Raw genomic sequence first — 22,539 nt, forward strand, 5'->3', positions numbered from 1 at the left:
ATGACGTGATCCTAGGAAGGGATCTGCCCTATTTTTGGACTTTATGGAGGGGACCCCCTAAGTCCCCTCAGATATTGGTCGGTCCGGGACCTGAGCCCTACAATCCTGAATCCGGGACACCTGCCGTAGGGGTCACGATGATAGGGACAGAGTGTGAACCCGATAGGTCACCCCTAGAGGTATTGGCCGGAGAGGCTGAGACGGTCGAGCCCATCCCGGAGTTGGAGGCGTCCCCGGATACGTTTGGGACAGCCCAACTCCAGGACCCTACGTTAATACATGCCCGGAGTCGGGTGACAGTAGTTGACGGGGTGGCACAGCTGCCCAGTGCCCAGGTAAGGTACCCCCATTTCGCTCTTAAGCAGGATTTACTCTACCGGGTAGATGAAATACGGGGCGTAGGGGTAGAACAGTTGGTGGTGCCCCAGCCGCATCGCCGGCGGGTCCTCGACTTGGCTCATAAACACCTGATGAGTGGCCACCTAGGGGTCAAGAAAACGCAGGAGCGAATATTGCAAAGGTTCTATTGGCCCGGGGTCTTTGGGGAGGTAAAACGGTTCTGCGAAACCTGCCCGGAGTGTCAGCTTACTGCACCCCTGACCCATTTTCGCAGTCCGTTGGTACCGTTACCCATTATAGAAGTCCCTTTTGAACGGATAGGGATGGATCTGGTAGGGCCCCTCGTAAAGTCCGCTCGAGGGCACCAACACATCCTAGTGATCGTTGACTATGCCACCCGGTATCCCGAGGCGATACCTCTCAGACATACTGCAGCAAAGCTTATAGCTCGGGAGTTGTTTGCTGTGTTCTGCCGGGTGGGATTGCCCAAGGAGATCCTTACGGATCAGGGGACCCCATTCATGTCTAAAGTGACCAAAGAGCTATGCCGGCTACTCCAGATCAAGCAGTTGCGTACGTCTGTGTATCATCCGCAAACGGACGGTTTAGTCGAGCGTTTCAATAAAACCCTGAAAACCATGCTAAGAAGGGTGATTTCAAAAGACGGGAAAGACTGGGATATGATGCTTCCCTATTTGATGTTTGCCATACGAGAGGTGCCACAGGCATCCACGGGGTTTTCGCCTTTTGAATTGTTATACGGGCGACATCCCCGGGGATTGTTGGACCTGGCAAAGGAAACATGGGAACAAGAGCCCACCCCCCATAAAAGTGTGATTGAACACATTTTGGGTATGCAGAACCGCATAAGCGCGGTCATGCCAATTGTGAAGGAGCACTTACAGGAGGCTCAGGCCGCGCAAAGCGGCCGCTACAATAGACAAGCCACCGTGCGGACCTTTAAACCCGGGGATCGGGTGTTGGTATTGATCCCCACGGCGGAGAGCAAATTCCTGGCTCAGTGGCAAGGCCCCTACGAGATAAAGGAAAGAGTAGGGGTGGTTAACTATAAAGTATTGCAGCCCGGTAGGCGGAAACCTGAACAAATATACCATGTCAACCTATTAAAACCTTGGCAGGAACGGGAAAGCCTGATGGCTGTTTTTTCCCCACCTCCCTCCTCTTCGGGTCGTTCACATCCGGCTCCAGCGACCTCCGGAGAGGACGAACCGGAAGTAAGGATTGGAGAAGCCCTCACCAAGCAACAGAGGCGAGAGGCCAGACGGTTGGTTCAGCAGAACCCCGATGTCTTCTCCGAGCTGCCCGGTAGGACCAGTCTGATACGACATGATATTGTCACCGAGCCCCACCTGAAGGTACGCCTGAAGTCATACCGGGTGCCGGAGGCTCGACGACAAGCCATATCGGAGGAAGTAAAGACAATGTTACGCCTGGGGGTCATCGAAAAATCCCGGAGTGAATGGGCTAGTCCGATTGTCCTAATACCAAAACCCGATGGCTCCTTAAGGTTCTGCAATGACTTTAGGAGATTGAACGAAATATCCAAGTTCGATCTCTACCCCATGCCCCGGGTGGATGAGCTGATTGATAGGCTGGGACAGGCGCGATATTTTACCACGCTCGACCTGACCAAAGGGTACTGGCAGGTGCCACTAACGGAGTCCGCCAAGGAGAAAACAGCTTTTGTTACGCCGGAGGGTCTCTTCCACTATGTTGTCTTGCCTTTTGGGTTACATGGCGCTCCGGCCACGTTCCAGAGGTTGATGGACTTAGTGCTGGAACCCCACCAGGCGTATGCATCAGCGTACCTGGATGACATCATTATTTACAGCTCCGATTGGCAGACCCACTTGGAACAGGTACAAGCGGTGGTGGACGCGCTTCGAACAGCCGGATTGACAGCCAATCCCAAGAAATGTGCATTGGGACTCACGGAAGCCCGCTACTTGGGCTACGTGATAGGCCAAGGAGTGATTAAGCCCCAAATTAACAAGGTTGAGGCGATCCAGAAGTGGCCTAGACCCCTGACCACGAAGCAGGTTAGGGCCTTCCTGGGTATCGTGGGGTACTACAGGAGGTTTGTAAAGGATTTTGCGGGACTATCAGCCCCCTTGACGGACCTTCTCAAAGGCAAGAAGTCCGTCATGGTGCGGTGGACTCCGCAGGCCGAGGACTCCTTCCGGGCCCTGAAGGGGGTCCTGTGCGGACAGCCCGTTCTGGTCAACCCTGATTTCCGGAAGGAGTTCATAGTACAGACTGACGCCTCGGAGGTCGGCCTGGGGGCAGTGCTGTCTCAGGTGGTTCAGGGGGAGGAACACCCCGTCACCTTCTTGAGTAGGAAGCTCACCCCTCCCGAGCGGAATTATAGCGTAGTGGAGAAGGAGTGCCTGGCGATCAAGTGGGCCTTGGAGTCCCTACGCTATTACCTGCTGGGACGGCAGTTTCGCTTGGTGACGGATCACTCTCCACTGGTCTGGATGAGGTCCGCCAAGGAACGGAATGCCCGGGTTACCCGGTGGTTCCTTTCTCTGCAGAACTTCCGGTTTACGGTTGAACACCGGGCCGGTAGGTTGCAGGGCAACGCCGATGCCTTGTCCCGCGGCCCGTGCTTGATGGCTGGAGTTCAACCCCGCACGCTTGAACTGAGGGGGGGGGTATGTGAGACTGTGACCGGGGTTATCTATGACGGCCGGTATGTCTCGCCCAGGTTGTGCTCACTCCATGATAGAAAGTAAATCCACTATAGGGTTAATGCTGTTTCCCTACAGGCTTAAGGAAGGGTTAAAAGGAAACAGGAACGAGGGCAGGTGTGCCGGGTGTGGGGGAAGTGACCAGAACTTCCTGAGCCCTCTGCTGGAGAGGCACATGTATTTTGTTATGGACTTTTTGTTTGGACATTAAACACCGTGTGCTGTGAACCTTGATGCCTGGATCCCGTGTCTTCTGCTGCGCAGCCGACCGCGCTACCTCACAGTATATATATATATATATATATATATATTATAATATAATATAAGCAAGAACAGAGAAAAGGATTGGCTGAGCTACTGAAATGAGCCAGTCAGCCGGCCCCATTAACACATAGCACTGATCCCATTCTGATGGGACGAGGATATCTCATGATTTTTTGGTTTGGTGGTCAGTTCCTGAGAAGGAAGTCGATGAGACACTGGTATAGCTCTGTAAACCCTTAACCCTTAGTTCCCAGCTGACTCCAGTGTATAGCTAGCAGCTCTCTGCACATCCGAGTGGATAGCAGGCCTGCTGAACAGGGAAACTGCACAGCAATGTGTCACTGTAATTCTCAGGATCTTGCCTATAAAACCTCCACAGATCACGCAGTGATAGCATATCATACTGATACTTCATAGGATGGGAATACCCTGTAAATTATGTACCATAAGCAGCCAGTACTTTATATTTGTTCATGATTTCCACCTGCATGCGAGTCTCATTTATCAAAACTTTCTAAAACAGACTAGCCATCTTATATATCCCAAAAAATCCCATAACACCTCTTATATAGAAAAAAGCCAATTTTGTTTTGTAAACCCAAGTAAGCTGTTTTCTGCAATATACCGTATGTGAAAGTGTATAAATAAGCATGAAAAAAAAGGAAGGCATCAGGAAAAGGATAACATAAAGTTAGTTTTAGTAGATACACGGTAAAGAACTATAATAAACATTTCACAAGGAAAACACACACAGTGAGCACAAATATGGCCATTAAGGGTATGTGTCCATCATCAAGGTTGTGGTGGTGGTGTTCTGGACGCAGTGTATTTTTGCTGCTTCTGCTGCATTCTTCCGCGCAGGAGACTCAAGTATCTCCCGCGCTGCAGGTCCCTTTACACGGTGTTAAAAAGAAGCACAGTGGGCAGATTTATATACATCCCATCCACTGAGTTTGTACTGCACAATGTGAACATGCACTCTACTAATCCTGATCAAGGGCACATACCGTTAAACCTGCAAACTTCATTACCTTTAGGAAAAAAAAGACTAAACTTTCTTTATAACTGTTATGACTGCTTTTTGATATTAACTGTACAATATATTGTATTGGCTGACACCCTAATTATTGGAATAAGTCTAAACAAGTTCTTTCATGTGACTTTAGATAAGTTGTGCGATCTTTCCTAGCATGTCCGTTTTAGTAAGTACTAAGTATTCTACATAAGATTTTTCAGCAGCTGTTCTAACTCGGCTTTATCCCTCATTTCTGTAATTCCTCCAATAAATTCATAAATGAATTAATTGAATGTGTCCTTACTTATTACAACACTGTGCAATCAGTGCTGGTGGTGCAGAGACACACCCCATTGACAAGTGGAATGGCAACAACCAGTTGTCAATTTATAGGGAAAAAAATGGCAGTTATAAGCAAAGATGCTCCAGATTGGTTATTTCATGGGGAGTTTAAGCATCTCCTATAGTAGACATGTCAGTAGTGGTGAGGGGTCCAGTTTGAATATTAAGCTTTTAGTTACAGGATATATAATTTCTAAACTACGGTATGTATTTAAAAATATCAAATGCAGATCCATTGAAAAGGTAAATTAACAAGAAGCACCAGATGTGCTAAATGAGGGTTAATTTAAATTGCTAAAGATACTCCTTCTATACCCCTCAACAATACAGGTTACTCAAAGTATCCCAATGCTGGGACAGCCGGCAGGAACAGTAATCATATGGGGATCCTGGCAGGAAGTCTTCAATTCTCCATCAGAAGGAAACTGACACCTTACGAGGTATTGAATTCAATACTCGGTTTGTGTGATGTGTGGCCATTTCAGATCCTCTTTGTAGCCACATACCACCATGGCTAATAATAATTTAGCAAGTAAATTGAATTCAGGCTGCAGGTATGTGAGGCTGCAGGTGTGTTTCAATGACAAGAAAAGGTGTACAATTTTCCTGTAAAGCATGCTTTATATGTGTCAATTTCGCATACTATATTGTATGCAATTTGACATGCCCCATCGTATGTGCGACACGTTCAATTTGTTGACCGTGTCGCACAAACGATTATTTGCTGTCACACGCACTTACCCTTCCATACGACCACTATGTGGGCGGCGAACATCCACTTCCTGGAGTGGGAGGGACGTTCGGCGTCACAGCGCCGTCATGCGGCAGTCGTGCAATAGAAGCAGAGGGGCGGAGATGAGCGGGATGAAAACATCCCGCCCACCTCCTTCCATCCACATAGCCGGCTGGAGCCGCGGGACGCAGGTAAGCTGCTGTTCATCGTTCCCGGGGTGTCACACACTGCGATGTGTGCTACCTCGGGAACATTGAACAACTTCATGTTCAATTTTTAGGAATTGAACGACGTGCGTGCGATGAACGTTTTAACGTTCAATCGCAATCGCACGTAGCTGACACACGTTACAATATAACTTACGATGCCAGATGTGTGTCACTTACGACGTGACCCCGCAGACACATCGTAAGATTTATTGTAGCGTGTAAAGCCCGCTTAAGGCTGGAGTCACACTTTCGTGAGACTCGCGCGAGGATCACATTGCATTACCTGGACCGGCCGCCGACTCTCCTGATAGGAGCGTGTCAGCTTTGTGTATTTCTATTCTGTTGACCCGCTTCTGTCAGGAGAGGCAGCAGCCAGTCCGGGCAGTGCGAAATGCCACTGCAACGCAAGTGTGACTCTAGCCGAAAGTGGGTTTACACCACCTACTAAACAACCACCAATCAGCTCCTTAGGGTAGTTTAATATCCTGTTTACACAATTAGATTTATTATGTGCAAAGAATTCTTGATAATAGATCGTTCAGTGCACTTCGGCTGCCATTGTTGTCTGCAGCAAAGGCTGTTTACACAGGACAATGGACTGCCAAGAACATTGACCTCTTAAGTAAACCAAAAGATTATTTCCCCAGACGACTGAGCGCTTAAGGTACAGTCACACTAAGCGACGCTCCAGCGATCCAACCAGCAACCTGACCTGGCAGGGATCGCTGGAGCGTCGCTACATGGGTTGCCGGTGAGCTGTCAAACAGGCAGATCTCACCAGCAACCAGTGACCAGCCCCTAGCGCCGCGTGGAAGCGATGCTGCGCTTGGTAACTAAGGTAAATATAGGGTAACCAACCCGATATTTACCTTGGTTACCAGTGCACACCGCTTAGCGCTGGCTCCCTGCACTCCTAGCCAGAGTACACATAGGGTTAATTACCCGATGTGTAGTCTGGCTATGTGTGCAGGGAGCAGGGAGTCGGCACTGGCAGCGTGAGAGCGGCGGACGCTGGTAACGAAGGTAAATATTGGGTAACCAAGGAAAGGGCTTCTTGGTTACCCGATATTTACATTGGTTACCAGCATCGGCAGAAGCCGGCTCCTGCTGCCTGCACATTCAGTTGTTGCTCTGTCGCGGTCACACACAGCGATGTGTGCTTCACAGCAGGAGAGCAACAACTAAAAAATGGTCCAAGACATTCAGCAACAACCAGCGACCTCACAGCAGGGGCCAGGTTGTTGCTGGATGTCACACACAGCAACATCGCTGTTACGTCACAAAAGTCATGCCTCAGCAGCGATGTTGCTAGCGATGTTGCTTAGTGAGACGTGGCCTTTAGTCCGCTTGTGGGGTGCTCAGCAGCCGGTTTATTTTGCACAATTATTGGGAATGCTTGTTTCCGATAATCATGCAGTGTAAATGCTCCTTAACTCTTATGTTTTCCCTTCTTTGTAACGTCTATTAAATATTAGGTTTACATACTTAAATTGCACTCTATGATCTATCTATATACGCATTGAAAACCTCATACCTTTTCACTTCAGAAACAGAGCATTTATTGTTTGGTTTCTGGTTGCTAGATTTTTCCATTTTTCTGGGCTGCCTGAGATGAAGTGATAAATAAAAAAAAGGAAAAGCCAGAGCAAAAAATAATAATAAAAGAAACCATCAATGAAGAATGAGATTACATGTAAAGCATTGAAATGATGAACATTTTGCAGGCAATAAGCACCATATACTGTACATGCAGAAACGAATAAAATAAGACGTAAAATCCAGTATGAACAGACATTTCCAAAGACTGATACTTATAACACAGTGACCGGACATGCTCATGTTAGGCTTTCACACTGCACTGGACACATTCGCTCTCTCGTATGTCTTCTTGAATCAAAAAGTAAAATGGATCCTAATACAATGGAGAAGGAAAACATGTCCAGGAGAAATCTTTGGGAATTGTTCCCTTCTACTTTGTAATAGGCAACTAGGGAATACAGATTGGGATGCGATTCACAAATATTACAAAAACACGAACTGATACATCAATATAATCATCTTACACATGCCATCAAATCAGAAATGGGCTGTTGTTGCTAGAAAAAAATACTACTAGATTTTAAAGGAAATCTGTCACCAGGCTTTTGCCATCTATTCTAAGAACAGCAAATTGAAAGAGACATAGACCCTGATTCCAGCGGTGTGTCCCTTATTGAGCTGCTTGTTGTAGTTTTGATCAAACAGGAAGTCACTGGGGAACTTGAGCATTTTTCTGGAAGATCTTCCCCACTGAGTTCCATTATACTCAATACACAAATCATGCCCATGCGAGCGTCCGACTGCTCGTTATGAGTACTGAGCACCCAAGCATGGAAGTGCTCGCTTATCACTACTGTTGACAGATTGCCTTTCAGTTATATGTCATGAAAAAATATTGCATTTCTATTACAGCTGTCACTGTTGTCATATGATAAAAGTGTGGTGATGACTACAATGCTTTGGGGCACAGAAACTATCTTTGGACTTTGGTAATTTATTGTAAGTATAAAGAATATACATTGCACAATCTCATTTTAACTGACTTGTACCTTTTATAATTGGAGTACCCGTTTAGATAATAGATTGTACATTTAATTAAGCAGAAAATGTGTAAATAAATATTTTTGTAATTTTCAACTATTAAAAATTATACTCCATTCAAAAAATAACCACCTTTTATCTTCTGGGATAGGACCCCTGGTGTTATGTCAGTGAGCTTTATCTGTTCATTAGAGGGCCTGTGTGAGTGCAGACGACTGGATCCACCGTGCTGTCAGAGCTGTGTGAGCATGGAGAGTGCGTCGGCAATCCAGACTGCTGGGATGTATCCCCAACATTCTGGATCTACCGTGCTGTCAGAGCTGTGTGAGTGTGGATAGTGCGTCAGCAATCCAGAATGCTAGGCTGGATCCCCATCATTCTGTATACACCGTGCTGTCAAAGCTGTGTAAGTGTTACGTCACCGCCAGAGTCTGCTCCAGCGACTTCTGCTCCGATCGCCAGGCGACACAGTGTTCCTGCCGTGGATGGTGCTGGTGATGGGAGAGAAGTCGATGCCAGCGGCACCAGTGGGCGCAGGCTCCGATCATCCACTGGGCTGGGTTAGCTTGGGATCTGCAGTACCGCTGGCTGACTGTGGGTGGCATGTGTCTTCCAGCTGAAGTTGCCAGCGTTCAGCTACAGCCAATGGGAAGACACCACACCCTTCTTATTTCCCCTCCTGTCACATGATTACTGCCAGATATAGTTCTGATTTTCCTGGCTCCTGTTACGTCCTATTCTGTTGGTGATTCCTCTGTTGACTTCTGCGTGTTTTGACTACCCTTCTGCCCACTGTTTTTGTACCTTGTTGCCCGACCCGGATCTGACCTCTGTTACGTTTGCTGACTACGTCACTGCCTGCCGATTCTGTCCCTGTTCCGCAATTCCTGGTTTGACCCTGCCTGACTACTACTCTCATAGGACTGCAGCCTTCCACAGGTAGTGATCTCCAGATCCCTGTGTAATTCCAAATCCCTGTATAGGGGTTAAAGGGTTTCAGGGTTCTGGGGGTCCTACTTGGTGACTGGCTTCCCTCTAGCCTCCCCTTTACAGCCCATCTGAGTCTGTGGATCCAGGCAGGCGTTACAGTAAGTTTGGAGAGAGCGTCGGCAATCCAGAATGCTGGGCTGGATCCCCAGCATTCTGGATCCACCGTCCTGTCAGAGCTGTGTGAGCATGGAAAGTGCGTCGGCAATCCAGAATGCTGAGCTGTATCCCCAGTATTCTGGATCCAACGTGCTGTCAGAGATGTGTGAGCATGGAGAGTGCGTCGGCAATCCAGAATGCTGAGCTGTATCCCCAGTATTCTGGATCCAACGTGCTGTCAGAGATGTGTGAGCATGGAGAGTGCGTCGGCAATCCAGATTGCTAGGTGGATCCCCAGTATTCTGGATCCAACGTGCTGTCAGAGATGTGTGAGCATGGAGAGTGTGTCGGCAATCTAGACTGCTAGGTGGATCCCCAGTATTCTGGATCTAACGTGCTGTCAGAGATGTGTGAGCATGGAGAGTGCGTCGGCAATCCAGACTGCTAGGTGGATCCCCAGTATTCTGGATCCAACGTGCTGTCAGAGATGTGTGAGCATGGAGAGTGTGTCGGCAATCCAGACTGCTAGGTGGATCCCCAGTATTCTGGATCCAATGTGCTGTCAGAGATGTGTGAGCATGGAGAGTGAGTTGGCAATCCAGACTGCTAGGTGGATCCCCAGTATTCTGGATCCAACGTGCTGTCAGAGATGAGTGAGCATGGAGAGTGCGTCGGCAATCCAGACTGCTAGGTAGATCCCCAGTATTCTGGATCCAACATGCTGTCAGAGATGTATGAGCATGGAGAGTGTGTCGGCAATCCAGACTGCTAGGTGGATCCCCAGTATTCTGGATCCAACGTGATGTCAGAGATGTGTGAGCATGGAAAGTGTGTCGGCAATCCAGAATGCTGAGCTGTATCCCCAGCATTCTGGATCCACCGTGCTGTCAGAGATGTGTGAGCGTGGGCAAGGTCTCACTATGGCTTTGTATGCTGAGGGACTATTATTTCCGGATGAAAGGAACTGTGCAAGCGCGGCCCCTGTCATTGACAGATAAAACTCCCTGTCATACCACCAGAGGGCCTAATCCAGAAGATAAAAGCTGGTTATTTTTTTGAATGGCGCGTAATTTTTAATATTTGTGAACTACAAAAATATTTAATTACACACTTTCTGCTTCCGTAAACGTATCTTTTATGATGGGGATATCCCTTTAAACCAAAACAATATATAAAACTCCTAAACAATAAGCATATTGTGGAGAGATGTCCACATTTCTTTAAAGTAATACCAAAACTAATGGCAAAAAAATGCACGTTTTAAAAGAGCAAAAAAGCAGCCATCTATAGACATAAAATACACATCACATATAATGTGGCAGATTGACACAAAAGGTAAATCAGAGGGAAAAGAAATGTAAATTGAACAGCGTACATGAATTTGCAGGTGGACTAATTAGAAGCGCAGAAACAAAAGGTAAGAGTAACTGTTTATTGGCAACTACGGTGTGTATATATATATATATAAAATATAAAAGCGCGTCTATCGATGTGGTTTAAAGACGCACGTCTCAGAACTAATAACTTTTTCTTTTTTTGAGGGGTGTATTCTATATTTTCCTGATTTAAATTACTGATTAATTTTCTAAAATTTGTTAAGGACAAGATCTCCAAATGACAAACCAAAAAAGAAAGTGTTTTTTTTACAGATCATTCCATGACAATTTATCAGTAGTTATAGTTATTATGTAAGGAGGTAATGATAATGTGGGGTTGTTCCCTTTTAAATGAATGAACCCCACTGCAGGTTACTAAAAAGAAGCAACTTGTGCTGTACACACCTTCTCCTGGTCCACTGGCGAGTCTCTGCTGCGGCTTCTGGTGTTTACCATTGGCTACCTTGCTGATGTAACACTGACAGCACTTCGGCCAATCAGTGCACTCAGCAGCTCCAAAAGGGGTGTTCCTTCTACTCTGGCAGAACCAATGAACTACCGATTGGCTGCCATGCTGTTTACATGACAGCGCGTCAGCCAAGAGTAGTGGCGGGAACTCACCAGTGGACCAAAGGAAGATGAGTACGTCGCGGTTTGTTTCTTCATAATAATCCACAGCCATGGACATTAATTTACTGAAAGAGAACAACCATTTTAAAGCATAACTATCATTTCAGGTAACTTAACTACTGTTTGTGTCCATGAAGAATAATACTACTTCTGGCCACAAAATTACTTGAGTCCTGCATTTTTCATCAGTTTTCCTCTCTAATTTTCAGTTGTCTCTATGCTAGTGGCTGAAACTAGTTATTATGATCTCTCCTATATGAAGTTCACAGAAACAAAGGGATTCCTGCTCTTCCTCTCTACAGCACCCAGACAAAGCAGCTGCATGGAGAAAATCAAGCAGCAGTACTGAGCTGTGCAACTGTGAATCCAGCACTGAAGGAAAATAACATTTCCGAAAGCTGCAGCTCTATCACTATGCTTAGGCTACTTTCACACATCAGGTTTTTTCCATCAGGCACAATCCGGAAAAAAACAGGTAAAACGGATCCGGTACCGCATCAGTTTTATCCCCATAGATTTCATTGTTACCGGATTGTGCCTGATGGCTTTGCGTTGCATCCATTTTTTTCCGGATGCGGCAAAATTAATAAAAGCGGCGGCCGGAGGCAACATATCTTGTAACGTTTTTTTGTCCGGCAAAAAAAACGCATTGCGCCGGATCCGGCACGTTACGGCGTGTTTTACAATGGAAGCCTATGGACGCTGGATCCGGTGTAATGTGGCAAAAAACAGATGCGGCTGCCGGATCTGTTTTTGTAAACTGAGCATGCTCCAATGTTTTGAAAAAATGGATCCAGCAAAAAAAACGGACAAAACGGATGCAAAAACGGATGCAAAACGGATCCAACGGATCAGGTTTTTTTATGCATCCGGCATAACGGATCCGTTAAAAAACTGATCCGGTGGATACAGTTTTTACATTTTTTTGCCGGATCCGTTGGATCAGGAAAAAAAAGGATTGTGCCTGAATACAGAAAACTGATGTGTGAAAGTAGCCTTAGAGCTCCCTTCTCCTCCTACACAGACCTCAATATGCTCCTGACCTGTGCTGGCAGTCCGTCTTGCCACAATCATTTATTTGTAAAGTGTAAAAAGAGGTAAAACCCCAGAGCAAATAGGTGAAACGAATTAGGTTGCTCTTGTAAAGAAGATCTAGAAATTAATATTGTTATTAAGGGAATGAAATAAAAATATGACAGGTGAGAGAATACTTGGATGACCTGGCTTAGGTCCCCTAGCATTAAGGAATTGTTCCTTCCGTGCTTTGTTCCCTGCACATAATCACTAATACAGTGATATATCAGAATGGTTTACAATAACTGCACAAGTCCTAGTACGCAGTAAATTCTGAGTGTTCAGTCTCTAATAACTAATACATTGTAGTACTAAATTATATCTTTTATTGCTTCTCGGCAAGCGAGACTGTAAAAACAAATATCCTATTGCTCCAATTACCACATAGGCCATTTTAACAAAGACGTTCTACATAATGGTGGATAGAAGAACAGGGATGCACTGCACAATGTGTATTTCATGTCATTGGAAGTAATATATTGCAGTAGTTATAGTATAATACAATACTACACCACCAATGTTACTGCCAAGGTGTCAATAGGCAAGAACGTAATAGTAGACACTGGTAATCATGGCATTTTAGCAAAGTTAGCTAAAAAAAAAACCCCATATAAAATCCCTGTTACACAACAGATTTTTAGAAGTCGCATATTCCCGTGGAACATCAATGTAAAGGACCAGATCATTAATAACAATTAGCTCCTAGTCTGTAGTATCCAACCTGTATATTTTGTTTCTTTTTTAATGTATCCGATTTGAGTAATACTAAAATGTATTCACTTTACGGAGGTAAACATCAAACAAATGGTATAATAAAGGTTTATTATACAGATAGTAACACATTTTATTACATTATGATGTACAGTATATATAAATATACTTAATAATATTCAAATTGTCTTTTCAGGGAGGAAGGAGACGAACTGTAGCGCCACCTATTGGAAGTAGCAATCCTAAAAGTGAAAAGTGTCTCTTTAACAAGCCTTTTCATATGACCTAGAATTTATGCCAGATCAGAACCTCAATTTGCAGACACAGTGTTTCGGGATGATTGTTCCTCGTCAGTGCAAAGTATGAGATCTGATTTGGCTGTATGAGAACCTAAAGTGAGGTCTAAGGGAAGAACTTTTCTTCTTGCGAAGACTGACAAACCAATTTGGCTGTCAATGGTGAGGAGTCTTATAGCTGCAATGCTATGCACTGACGAGTGACAATCATCCCGTAACACCTTGTTTGCAAATTGAGGTTCTGATCTGGCATAAATCCTAGGTCATATGAAAAGGCTTGTTAAAGGGCCACTTTTGACTTTTAGGATTCCTACTTCCAGTAGGTGGCGCTAGAATTTGTCTCCTTCCTCACTGGAGGGACAATTTGAATAATTCTCAGAGGGGCATTGCAGCTATAAAACTCCTCACCACTGACAGCCAGATTGGTTTGTCAGTCTCCGCAAGGAGAAAAGTTCTCCCCTTAGACCCTACTTAATAATAGTATGTTATATATTAGAATCAAGGTTATAAGATGTGCTGTAAATAATCAAAAGAATAAGATTATTTTCAGATTTTCTTCAGGGGTCCAAAAGGTAAAGTTTCTCCTTTTAGAGAGTTAGATTCTTGGCAAGCCAAAATGAGGATAAAAGCCATGCAATGCTCCTCTGGAAAATAAAATAAGCAAATTGTCTCTTCAGAGAGGAAGAGGATTAGCACTTTAGTGCTACATATTGGAAGTAGTAATCCTAAAAGTCAATAATGACCCTTTAATGAGCCTCGCATGTCACTCTCCACAAAAGAAAAATAATAGCCCTTAGACCCCAGTCATAAGCCTCTCATATGGCCAAATCAGATTTTATACTTTGCATTGATGAGTGGCAATACCCCGAAACACAGTGCTGCAAAACTGAGATTCTGATTTGGCTTTTATTCTAAGTCATATGGCAAGGATCGTTGAAAGGTCGATATTGACTGGTAGGATTTCTACTTCCATTAATGCCCCGTCACACACAGAGATAAATCTTTGGCAGATCTGTGGTTGCAGTGAAATCATGGATATATTGTTCCATTTGTACACGGCTACAAACCTGCCACTGATTGTCCACAATTTCATTGCAACCACAGATCTGTCGCAGATTTATCTCTGTGTGTGACAGGGCCTTAGAACTAGTGTTCTAGTCCTCTTTCTCTCTGAAGAGGCAATTTGTAGATTTGCTTCTTAAATGTCTACAGCTATCTAATTTGCCTGGTTGATTTTGGATAAACTATGGGCATGCTGCAGAAACAACTCTTTTCAGGTGTATGAAAATAATTTTTTCGCCATAAAAATGATTGCAATGAATCTTTTCACTGTGAATATCAGTAGTAATATAACATCCATTAAATCAAGGACACAAGTTGAAAAGGAAAAAAACATTGTATAACTATACTAATGCCCTATAAAACTTTAAGGAATTGGATACTTTTGTTTCAAATCCAACTAATTATATAGTATCCTCATATTTCACATTTTAGTATCTTTTCATTTGAACTTTCATTGTAATTAAGTTTGTTACTAGTGTTTGGTTATTATTTTTTTTAATAAACGCAACATTTTGTAACTATAGATCTTTTCTTCCAAAGCCACTAATTATTTGCAAATAGCCGAAATTGTAAAGGGAGCTGTGCATATATTACACTACCAAACCTTTTCAATGACTAGATAGGTGCCACACAAATAAGATTAAACATTCCTATTATGCCTCTTGTATCGGTACCATAGTTGAGAATAAAAACAAAACTATCTTATTCAATCTCTGTAATTATTTGATAGTGAAGCTGGGAAGTGTCCTAGAGATGACCAACACAACATTCCTAATCCCTCCATTCAGGTTTTGACTAAAGCCCCCTTCACATTTAGGGTACCTTAACACTTTAGCGATGTAGCAGCGATCCGACCAGCGATCTGACCTGGTCAGGATCGCTGCTGCATCGCTACATGGCCGCTGGTGAGCTGTCAAACAGGCAGATCTCACCAGCGACCAGTGACCAGCCCCCAGCCAGCAGCGACGTGCAATCGACGCTGCGCTTGCACGGAGCCGGCGTCTGGAAGCTGCGGACACTGGTAACTAAGGTAAACATCGGGTATGGTTACCCGATGTTTACATTAGTTACCAGCGCACACCGCTTAGCTTTGCTCTCCTAGCTACAGTACACATCGGGTTAATTAACCCGATGTGTACTGCAGCTACATGTGCAGAGAGCAGGGAGCCGCGCACACTGCTTAGCGCTGGCTCCTTGCTCTCCTAGCTACAGTACACATCGGGTTAATTAACCCGATGTGTACAGCAGCTACATGTGCAGAGAGCCGGAGCCGGCAGCACAGGCAGCGTGAGAGCTGCGGAGGCTGGTAACTAAGGTAAATATCGGGTAACCACCTTGGTTACCCGATGTTTATCTTGGTTACAGCTTACCGCAGCTGCCAGATGCCGGCTCCTGCTCCCTGCTCGCTTCATTTCGTCGCTCTCTCGCTGTTACACACAGCGATCTGTGTGTCACAGTGGGAGAGCGCCTTTGAAGAAAACGAACCAGGGCTGTGTGTAACGAGCAGCGATCTCGCAGCAGGGGCCAGATCGCTGCTCAGTGTCACACACAGCAAGATCGCTAATGAGGTCACTCCTGCGTCACAAAAAGCGTGACTCAGCAGCGATCTTGGCAGCAAGCTCGCTGTGTGTGAAGCACCCCTTAGCGACTTACCAGCAATCCCGAAAATGATGCGACCGGATAAGGATCGCTGGTAAGTCACTGGGAGGTCGCTGCGGTCGCTGGTGAGATGTCACACAGTCAGACCTTACCAAAGACTCAGTAACGATACAGGTTGCAGTAGCGACCTGTATAACAATCTCTGCTGTCATTGGGACCCTGTCACATGGTGTCAAACATAGCGATGCGTCCTGCCCAGTAGGACATCGCCTTTGAAGAAAATGGTCCAGGACATTCAGCAACGACTGGTGACCTCACAGCAGGGGCAAGGTCATTGCTGGATGTCAAACACAGCGACATTGCTAGCAAGATCGCTGTTGCGTCACCAAAACCGTGACTTATCAGCGATGTCGCTAGCAATGTCGCTTAGTGAGACGTGGCCTTAACAGTTTGAACTTTCTCCTGTGTTGTTCAATGGTATGCCAGCACTTGCACAGTGCCTATCTCTTGTATACTTCAGTGATGTGCCTTCCCAGCACCAACACCCATTGAACAACTCAAGGAAAAACAAAAGCTGTTCAATAAGACCAGATAGCGGGGGTTGGAAAAAGTGTACTGGGGCCAAACTTTAGGATTCTTCCAGGTTTGAGGAATGCCAAATGGATACTTTCGGAGATAGATATAATCTCTTATCAGAATCATAGGAGTGTTTTATATGGTTTATGGGACACCTATTTAGTAGTCAGAACGGTTTGGTCAGGTAACATGCTTGCCTACCTGCAGCTGCCACTAGTGGGAGCTTAAAGAAAAGGCATCTATTAGGAGTCCTAGTGCCTTGAAAAATTATTCCTACCCCATGAACTTTTCCACATTTTTTCATATTACACCCATAAACTTAAATGTTTTTACTGCCATTTTAATAACACCAACATTAAATAGCAAGTATTTTTGAAGTTTTAAAGGACATAAGTTTTTTTTATAATTTTAAAAATGTAAATCTGAAAATTGTGATGAGCATTTGTATTCAGCCCCCCCCAATAATCTGATATCCCTAAAGCAGGCTTTACATGCTACGATATTGCTAGCAATTGCTAGCGATATCGTATGCAAAAACACCCTCCCCCGTCGTGCATGCGATTTCGTGTGCTCGCTGCCGCAGCGAACATTACGGCAGCGTCACACGCACTTATCTGGTCAGCGGTGTCGCTGTGACTGCCGAACAATCCCTCCCTCAAGGGGGAGGGACTTTCGGCATCACAGCGACGTCACTGCGACGTCACTAAGCGGCCGGCCAATCAAAGCGGAGGGGCGGAGATGAGTGGGATGAAACATCCCGCCCACCTCCTTCCTTCTGCATTGCGGCCTGCGGCAGGTAAGGAGACGTTCCTCGCTCCTGCGGTGTCACACACAGCGATGTGTGCTGCCGCAGGAGCGACGAACAACATCGATAATCAACTTTTACCGATTTTTGGTTTTGGGGCGACCTCTCCATGGTGAATGATTTTCACCATTTTTGAGGTCGCTTAAGGTCGCTGGTAAGTGTCACACACTGCGATATCGTTAATGACGCCGGATGTGCGTCACTAACAACGTGACCCCGACGATAAAACATTAACGGTATCGTAGCGTGTAAAGCCCCCTTAAATTAAATCCTGAGTGACCAATTACTTTCAGATAAATAAGTGGAGTTCGCCTTTGTGTAATTTATTCTCAATAGAACTACAGTTGTTCTGTGAAGGCCTCAGAGATTTGTTTGAGAACATTAGGGTTCAAACAGCATCATGAAAACCAAGGAACACACCAGACAGGTCAGGGATAAAGTAGTGGAGGAGAATAAAGCAGTGTTAGTTTATAAAAGAAAATAGCCCAAGCTTTGAACTTTTTATGGAGTACAGTTCAATTCATCATCCAAACATGAAAGGAGTATGACACAACTGTAAACCTACCAAGACATGGCCGTGCACCTGACATCCCCAGCAAGAGAAGCAATAATTAGAGAAGCAGAAAAGAGCCCCATAGTCACTCTGGAGCAGCTGCAGAGATCCACAGCTTAGGTGGGAGAATCTGCCCACAGGGCAACTATTAAGGCCCAGTCACACACAACGACTTACCAGCGATCCCGAAAACGATGCGACCTGATAGGGATCGTAGGTAAGTCGCTGGGAGGTCGCAGGTGAGATGTCACACAGATTTTACCAGCGATGCAGGAACAATACAGGTCGCAGTAACGACATGTATAACGATCTAAGCAGTCACTGTGACCCTATCACACAGTGTCAAACACAGCAATGTGTCCTGCCCAGCAGGACATCGCCTTTGAAGAATATGGCCTGGACCATTCTGCAACGACTAGAGATCTCACAGCAGGGGCCTGATCGCTGGTAGGTGTCACACATAACAAGATCGCTAACGGGATCGCTACTGCGTCACGGAAACCGTGACTCAGCTGCGATCTCGCTAGCGATCTCGTTATGTGTGACAGTACCTTTAGTTGCATACTCCAAAATTCTGGCATTTATGGAAGAGTGGCAAAAAGAAAGCCATTTTTGAAAGCAAATCATAAGACGTCTGGTTTTCAGTTTGCAAAAAGCCATGTAGGGGACACAGTTAGCACATGGAACAAGGTACTCTGGTCAGGTGAGACCAAAGTAGAACTTTGCAAAATGCTTTGTGTGAAAACAAACAATGCATATAAGCCTAGAAACCTAAAGGTCCAGTCACACTAAGCAACTTACCAGCGATCCCAACAACGATAGGGATCGCTGGTAAGTTGCTAGGAGGTTGCTGGTGAGATGTCACACTGCGACGCTCCAGCGATCCCACCAGCAACCTGACCTGGCAGGGATCGCTGGAGCGTCGCTACACGAGTTGCTGGTGAGCTCACCAGCAACCAGTGACCAGCCCCCAGCGCCGCGTGGAAGATGCTGTTTGGTAACTAAGGTAAATATCGGGTAACCAACCCGATATTTACCTTAGTTACCAGCGCACGCAGCTACACGTGCAGAGAGCAGGGAGCAGCGCACACTGAGCGCTGGCTCCCTGCTCTCCTAGTTACAGCACACATCGGGTTAATTACCCGATGTGTGCTGCAGCTACATGTGCACATAGCAGGGAGCCGCGCACACTGCTTAGCGCTGGCTCCTTGCTCTCCTACTTACAGCACACATCGGGTTAATTACCCGATGTGTACTGCAGCTAAATGTGCACAGAGCAGGGAGCAGCGCACACTGCTTAGCGCTGGCTCCCTGCTCTCCTAGATACAGCACACATCGGGTTAATTAACCCGATGTGACCTGCAGCTACATGTGCACAGAGCAGGAGCCGGCACTGACAGTGAGAGCGGCGGAGGCTGGTAACAAAGGTAAATATCGGGTAACCAAGGACAGGGCTTCTTGGTTACCCGATGTTTACATTGGTTACCAGCCTCCGCAGAAGCCGGCTCCTGCTGCCTGCACATTTAGTTGTTGCTGTTTCGCTGTCACACACAGCGATCTGTGCTTCACAGCGGGACAGCAACAACTAAAAAATGGCCCAGGACATTCAGCAACAACCAGCGACCTCACAGCAGGGGCCAGGTTGTTGCTGGATGTCACACACAGCAACATCGCTAGCAACGTCACAAAAGTTGTTCGTTAGCAGCGATGTTGCTAGCGATGTTGCTTAGTGTGACGGGGCCTTAAGACCTCACCATCAAATATGGAGATGACAGCATCATGCTGTGGGGATGCTTTTCTTCAGCAGAGACAGGAAAGCTGGTAGCATTGACGGAACTAATTACAGGGCAAACCTGGAGAAAAATCTATTATAGGCTGCAAAAAAACTTGAGACTTGGGAGTACGCTGACCTTCCAGCATGACAACATCAATAAACATACTGCCAGAGTGACAATGAAATGGTCTTAATCAAAGCATATTCATGTGTGTGAATAGCCCAGTCACAGTCCAGACATAAATCCCATTGAAAATCTGTGACAAGACTTGAAAATTGCTGTTCACAGATGAGTCCATACATCTCACTGAGCTACAGCTATTATGCAAAGAAGAATTGCAAAAATTTCAGCCTCTAGATATGAAAAACTGATAGAGACATACTCCAAAATACTTGCAGCAGAAAATTGCAGGTGGTTCTACAAAGTATTGACTGAGGGAAGTGAAATTCAAATGCACATCACAGTTTTCAGTTTTTAAAATATTTAAAAAATCATGTATCATTTCCTTTACACTTCACAAACACAAGTGCATCTCAATAAATTAGAATATACTCAAAAAGTTGATTTATTTCTGTAATTCAATACAAAAAGGGAAACACATATTATATACAGTCATTACAAACAGAGTGATCTATTTCAAGCATTTATTTCTGTTAATGTTGATGATTATGGCTTACACCCAATGAAAACTCAAGTCATTATCTCAGAAATTTAGAATAATTACCAAATACACCTACAAAGGCTATCTAAGCGTTTAAAATGGTCCCATAGTCTAGTTCAATAGCTGCACAATCATGGGGAAGACTGCTGACTTGACAGATGTGCAGAAGGCAGTCATTAACACACTCCATAAGGAGGGTAAGCCACAAAAGGCCACTGCTAAAGAAGCTGGCTGTTCACAGAGTGCTGTATCCAAGCATATTAATGGAAGGTTGAGTGGAAGAAAATGGTGTAGTAGAAATAGGTGCACAATCAACCGGTGATAACCACAGTCTTGATAGGATTGTTAAGAAAAGGCCATTCAAAACTTTAGGGGACATTCACAAGGAGTGGACTGCTGCTGGAGTCAGTGCTTCAAGAGCCACCACACACAGACGTATCCAGGACATGAGCTACAACTGTCACATTCCTTGTGTCAAGCCACTCATGACCAATAGACAATACCAGAAGCGTCTTACCTGGGTCAAGGAGAAAAAGAACTGGACTGCTGCTCAGTGGTCCAAAGTGTTGTTTTCAGATGAAAGTAAATTTTGCATTCCATTTGGAAATCAAGGTCCTAGAATTTGGGGGAAGAGTGGAGAGGCCACAAGCCAAGCTGCTAGAGGTCTAATGTGATGTTTCCACAATCAGTGATGGTTTGGGGAGCCATGTTATCTGCTGGTGTAGGTCCACTGTGTTTTATCAAGACCAAAGTCAGCGCAGCCATCTACCAGGACATTTTAGAGCACTTCATGCTTCCCTCTGCCAACAAGCTTTTTGGAGATGGAAATTTCATTTTCTAGCAGTACTTGGCACCTGTCCACACTGCCAAAAGTACCAATATCTGGTTTAATAACCACAGTATCATTGTGCTTTATTGGCCAGCAAACTCGTCTGACCTAAACCCCATAGAGAATCTATACAAGAAACTAAATAGTTTTCAAAGCCAGCTTACCCGTACACTCCTGTGTGTGGATTCCAGTATTAATCCAAAAGATAGTCCGCACGGAAAACCAGAGCAGGAGCCAGCCATGGGAAATCCAAATGAAAAAACTTTATAACTCCAGCGGACAAATTTGAGGATGCAGATATATATTAAAAAATGTTTTGCATTTGCAAATCTTTATTTTGAAAAAAATCCATAACATTGGAGCCACACTTCTGGGCGGTGAAGGAAAAAGATTAGGAGTGGTAGCCTGCTTGGACTACGCGTTTCGGCGTACAAGCGCCTTCTACATGGTCTATCAGACTAAAGGCTAGACTGCCAAAAAAAGGCAGTCTAGCCTTTAGTCTGATAGACCATGTATTTATTCAAAATAAAGATTTTCAAATGCAAAAAAAATTTTAATATATATCTGCATCCTCAAATTTGTCCGCTGGAGTTATAAAGTTTTTTCATAGAGAATCTATGGGGTTTTGCGAAGAGGAAGATGAGAGACACCAGACCCAATAATGCAGATGAGCTGAAGGCTGCTATCAAAGCAATATGGACTTCCATAACACCTCAGCAGTGCTACAGGCTGATCACCTCCATACCACACCGCTTTGATGCAGTAATTAATGCAAAAGGAGCCCCGACCAAGTCCTATACAGACTTTTCAGTAGGCCAACATTACGGAGTTTAAAATCATATTAGTTGGTCTTATATAATATTCTGATTTTCTAAGATAATGACTTTTGGGTTTTCATTGGCTATAAGCCATAATCATCAGCATTAGCAGAAATAAACACTTGAAATAGATCGCTCTGTGTGTAATGACTATATAATATATGTGTTTTCCTTTTTGTATTGAATTACTGAAATAAATAACATTTTTGATGATATTCTAATATATTGAGATGCACTTGTACTTGCTACTTAGTTCTGGTATATCACATAAAATCCCAATAAAACACATTTAAGTTTGTGGGTGTAACATAAAAAAATGGGGGGAAATTTTACTGGGTATGAATACTTTTTCAAGGCACTGTATGTCTTCAGTAAGCTCACAACAGTCTACCTATTTTTGTTTATTTAATTTTTTTAAGGGAAAATTATATGTAAACTCTAACCAGCAAACTACACACTCAAATGTTTCTGATATTTCCAAGATTTTGTCATACT

At 44.8% G+C, this 22,539-nt stretch overlaps 1 protein-coding gene across 16 annotated transcripts in view; it reads right to left on the bottom strand.

Annotated features, from left to right (window-relative positions):
- The window catches only part of RIMS1 (regulating synaptic membrane exocytosis 1), a 545,320-nt gene that overhangs the window by 207,324 nt on the left and 315,457 nt on the right, over positions 1-22,539 (bottom strand). For 14 of the 16 annotated variants that reach the window (XR_012751649.1, XM_075340212.1, XM_075340216.1 and 11 more), the window contains one exon: positions 7,148-7,219. The exons of the other annotated variants lie outside the window; for them this stretch is intronic. Coding sequence is in view for 13 of the 14 variants with exons in the window: in XM_075340212.1 (XP_075196327.1) it covers positions 7,148-7,219 (72 nt within the window). In the remaining variant the exon portion in view is untranslated. The remainder of the gene's footprint in view (positions 1-7,147; positions 7,220-22,539) is intronic. 16 annotated transcript variants of the gene reach the window in all.

Source organism: Anomaloglossus baeobatrachus, chromosome 3 (assembly GCF_048569485.1).
Source record: "Anomaloglossus baeobatrachus isolate aAnoBae1 chromosome 3, aAnoBae1.hap1, whole genome shotgun sequence".
NCBI classification, from domain to species: Eukaryota; Metazoa; Chordata; class Amphibia; order Anura; family Aromobatidae; genus Anomaloglossus; species Anomaloglossus baeobatrachus.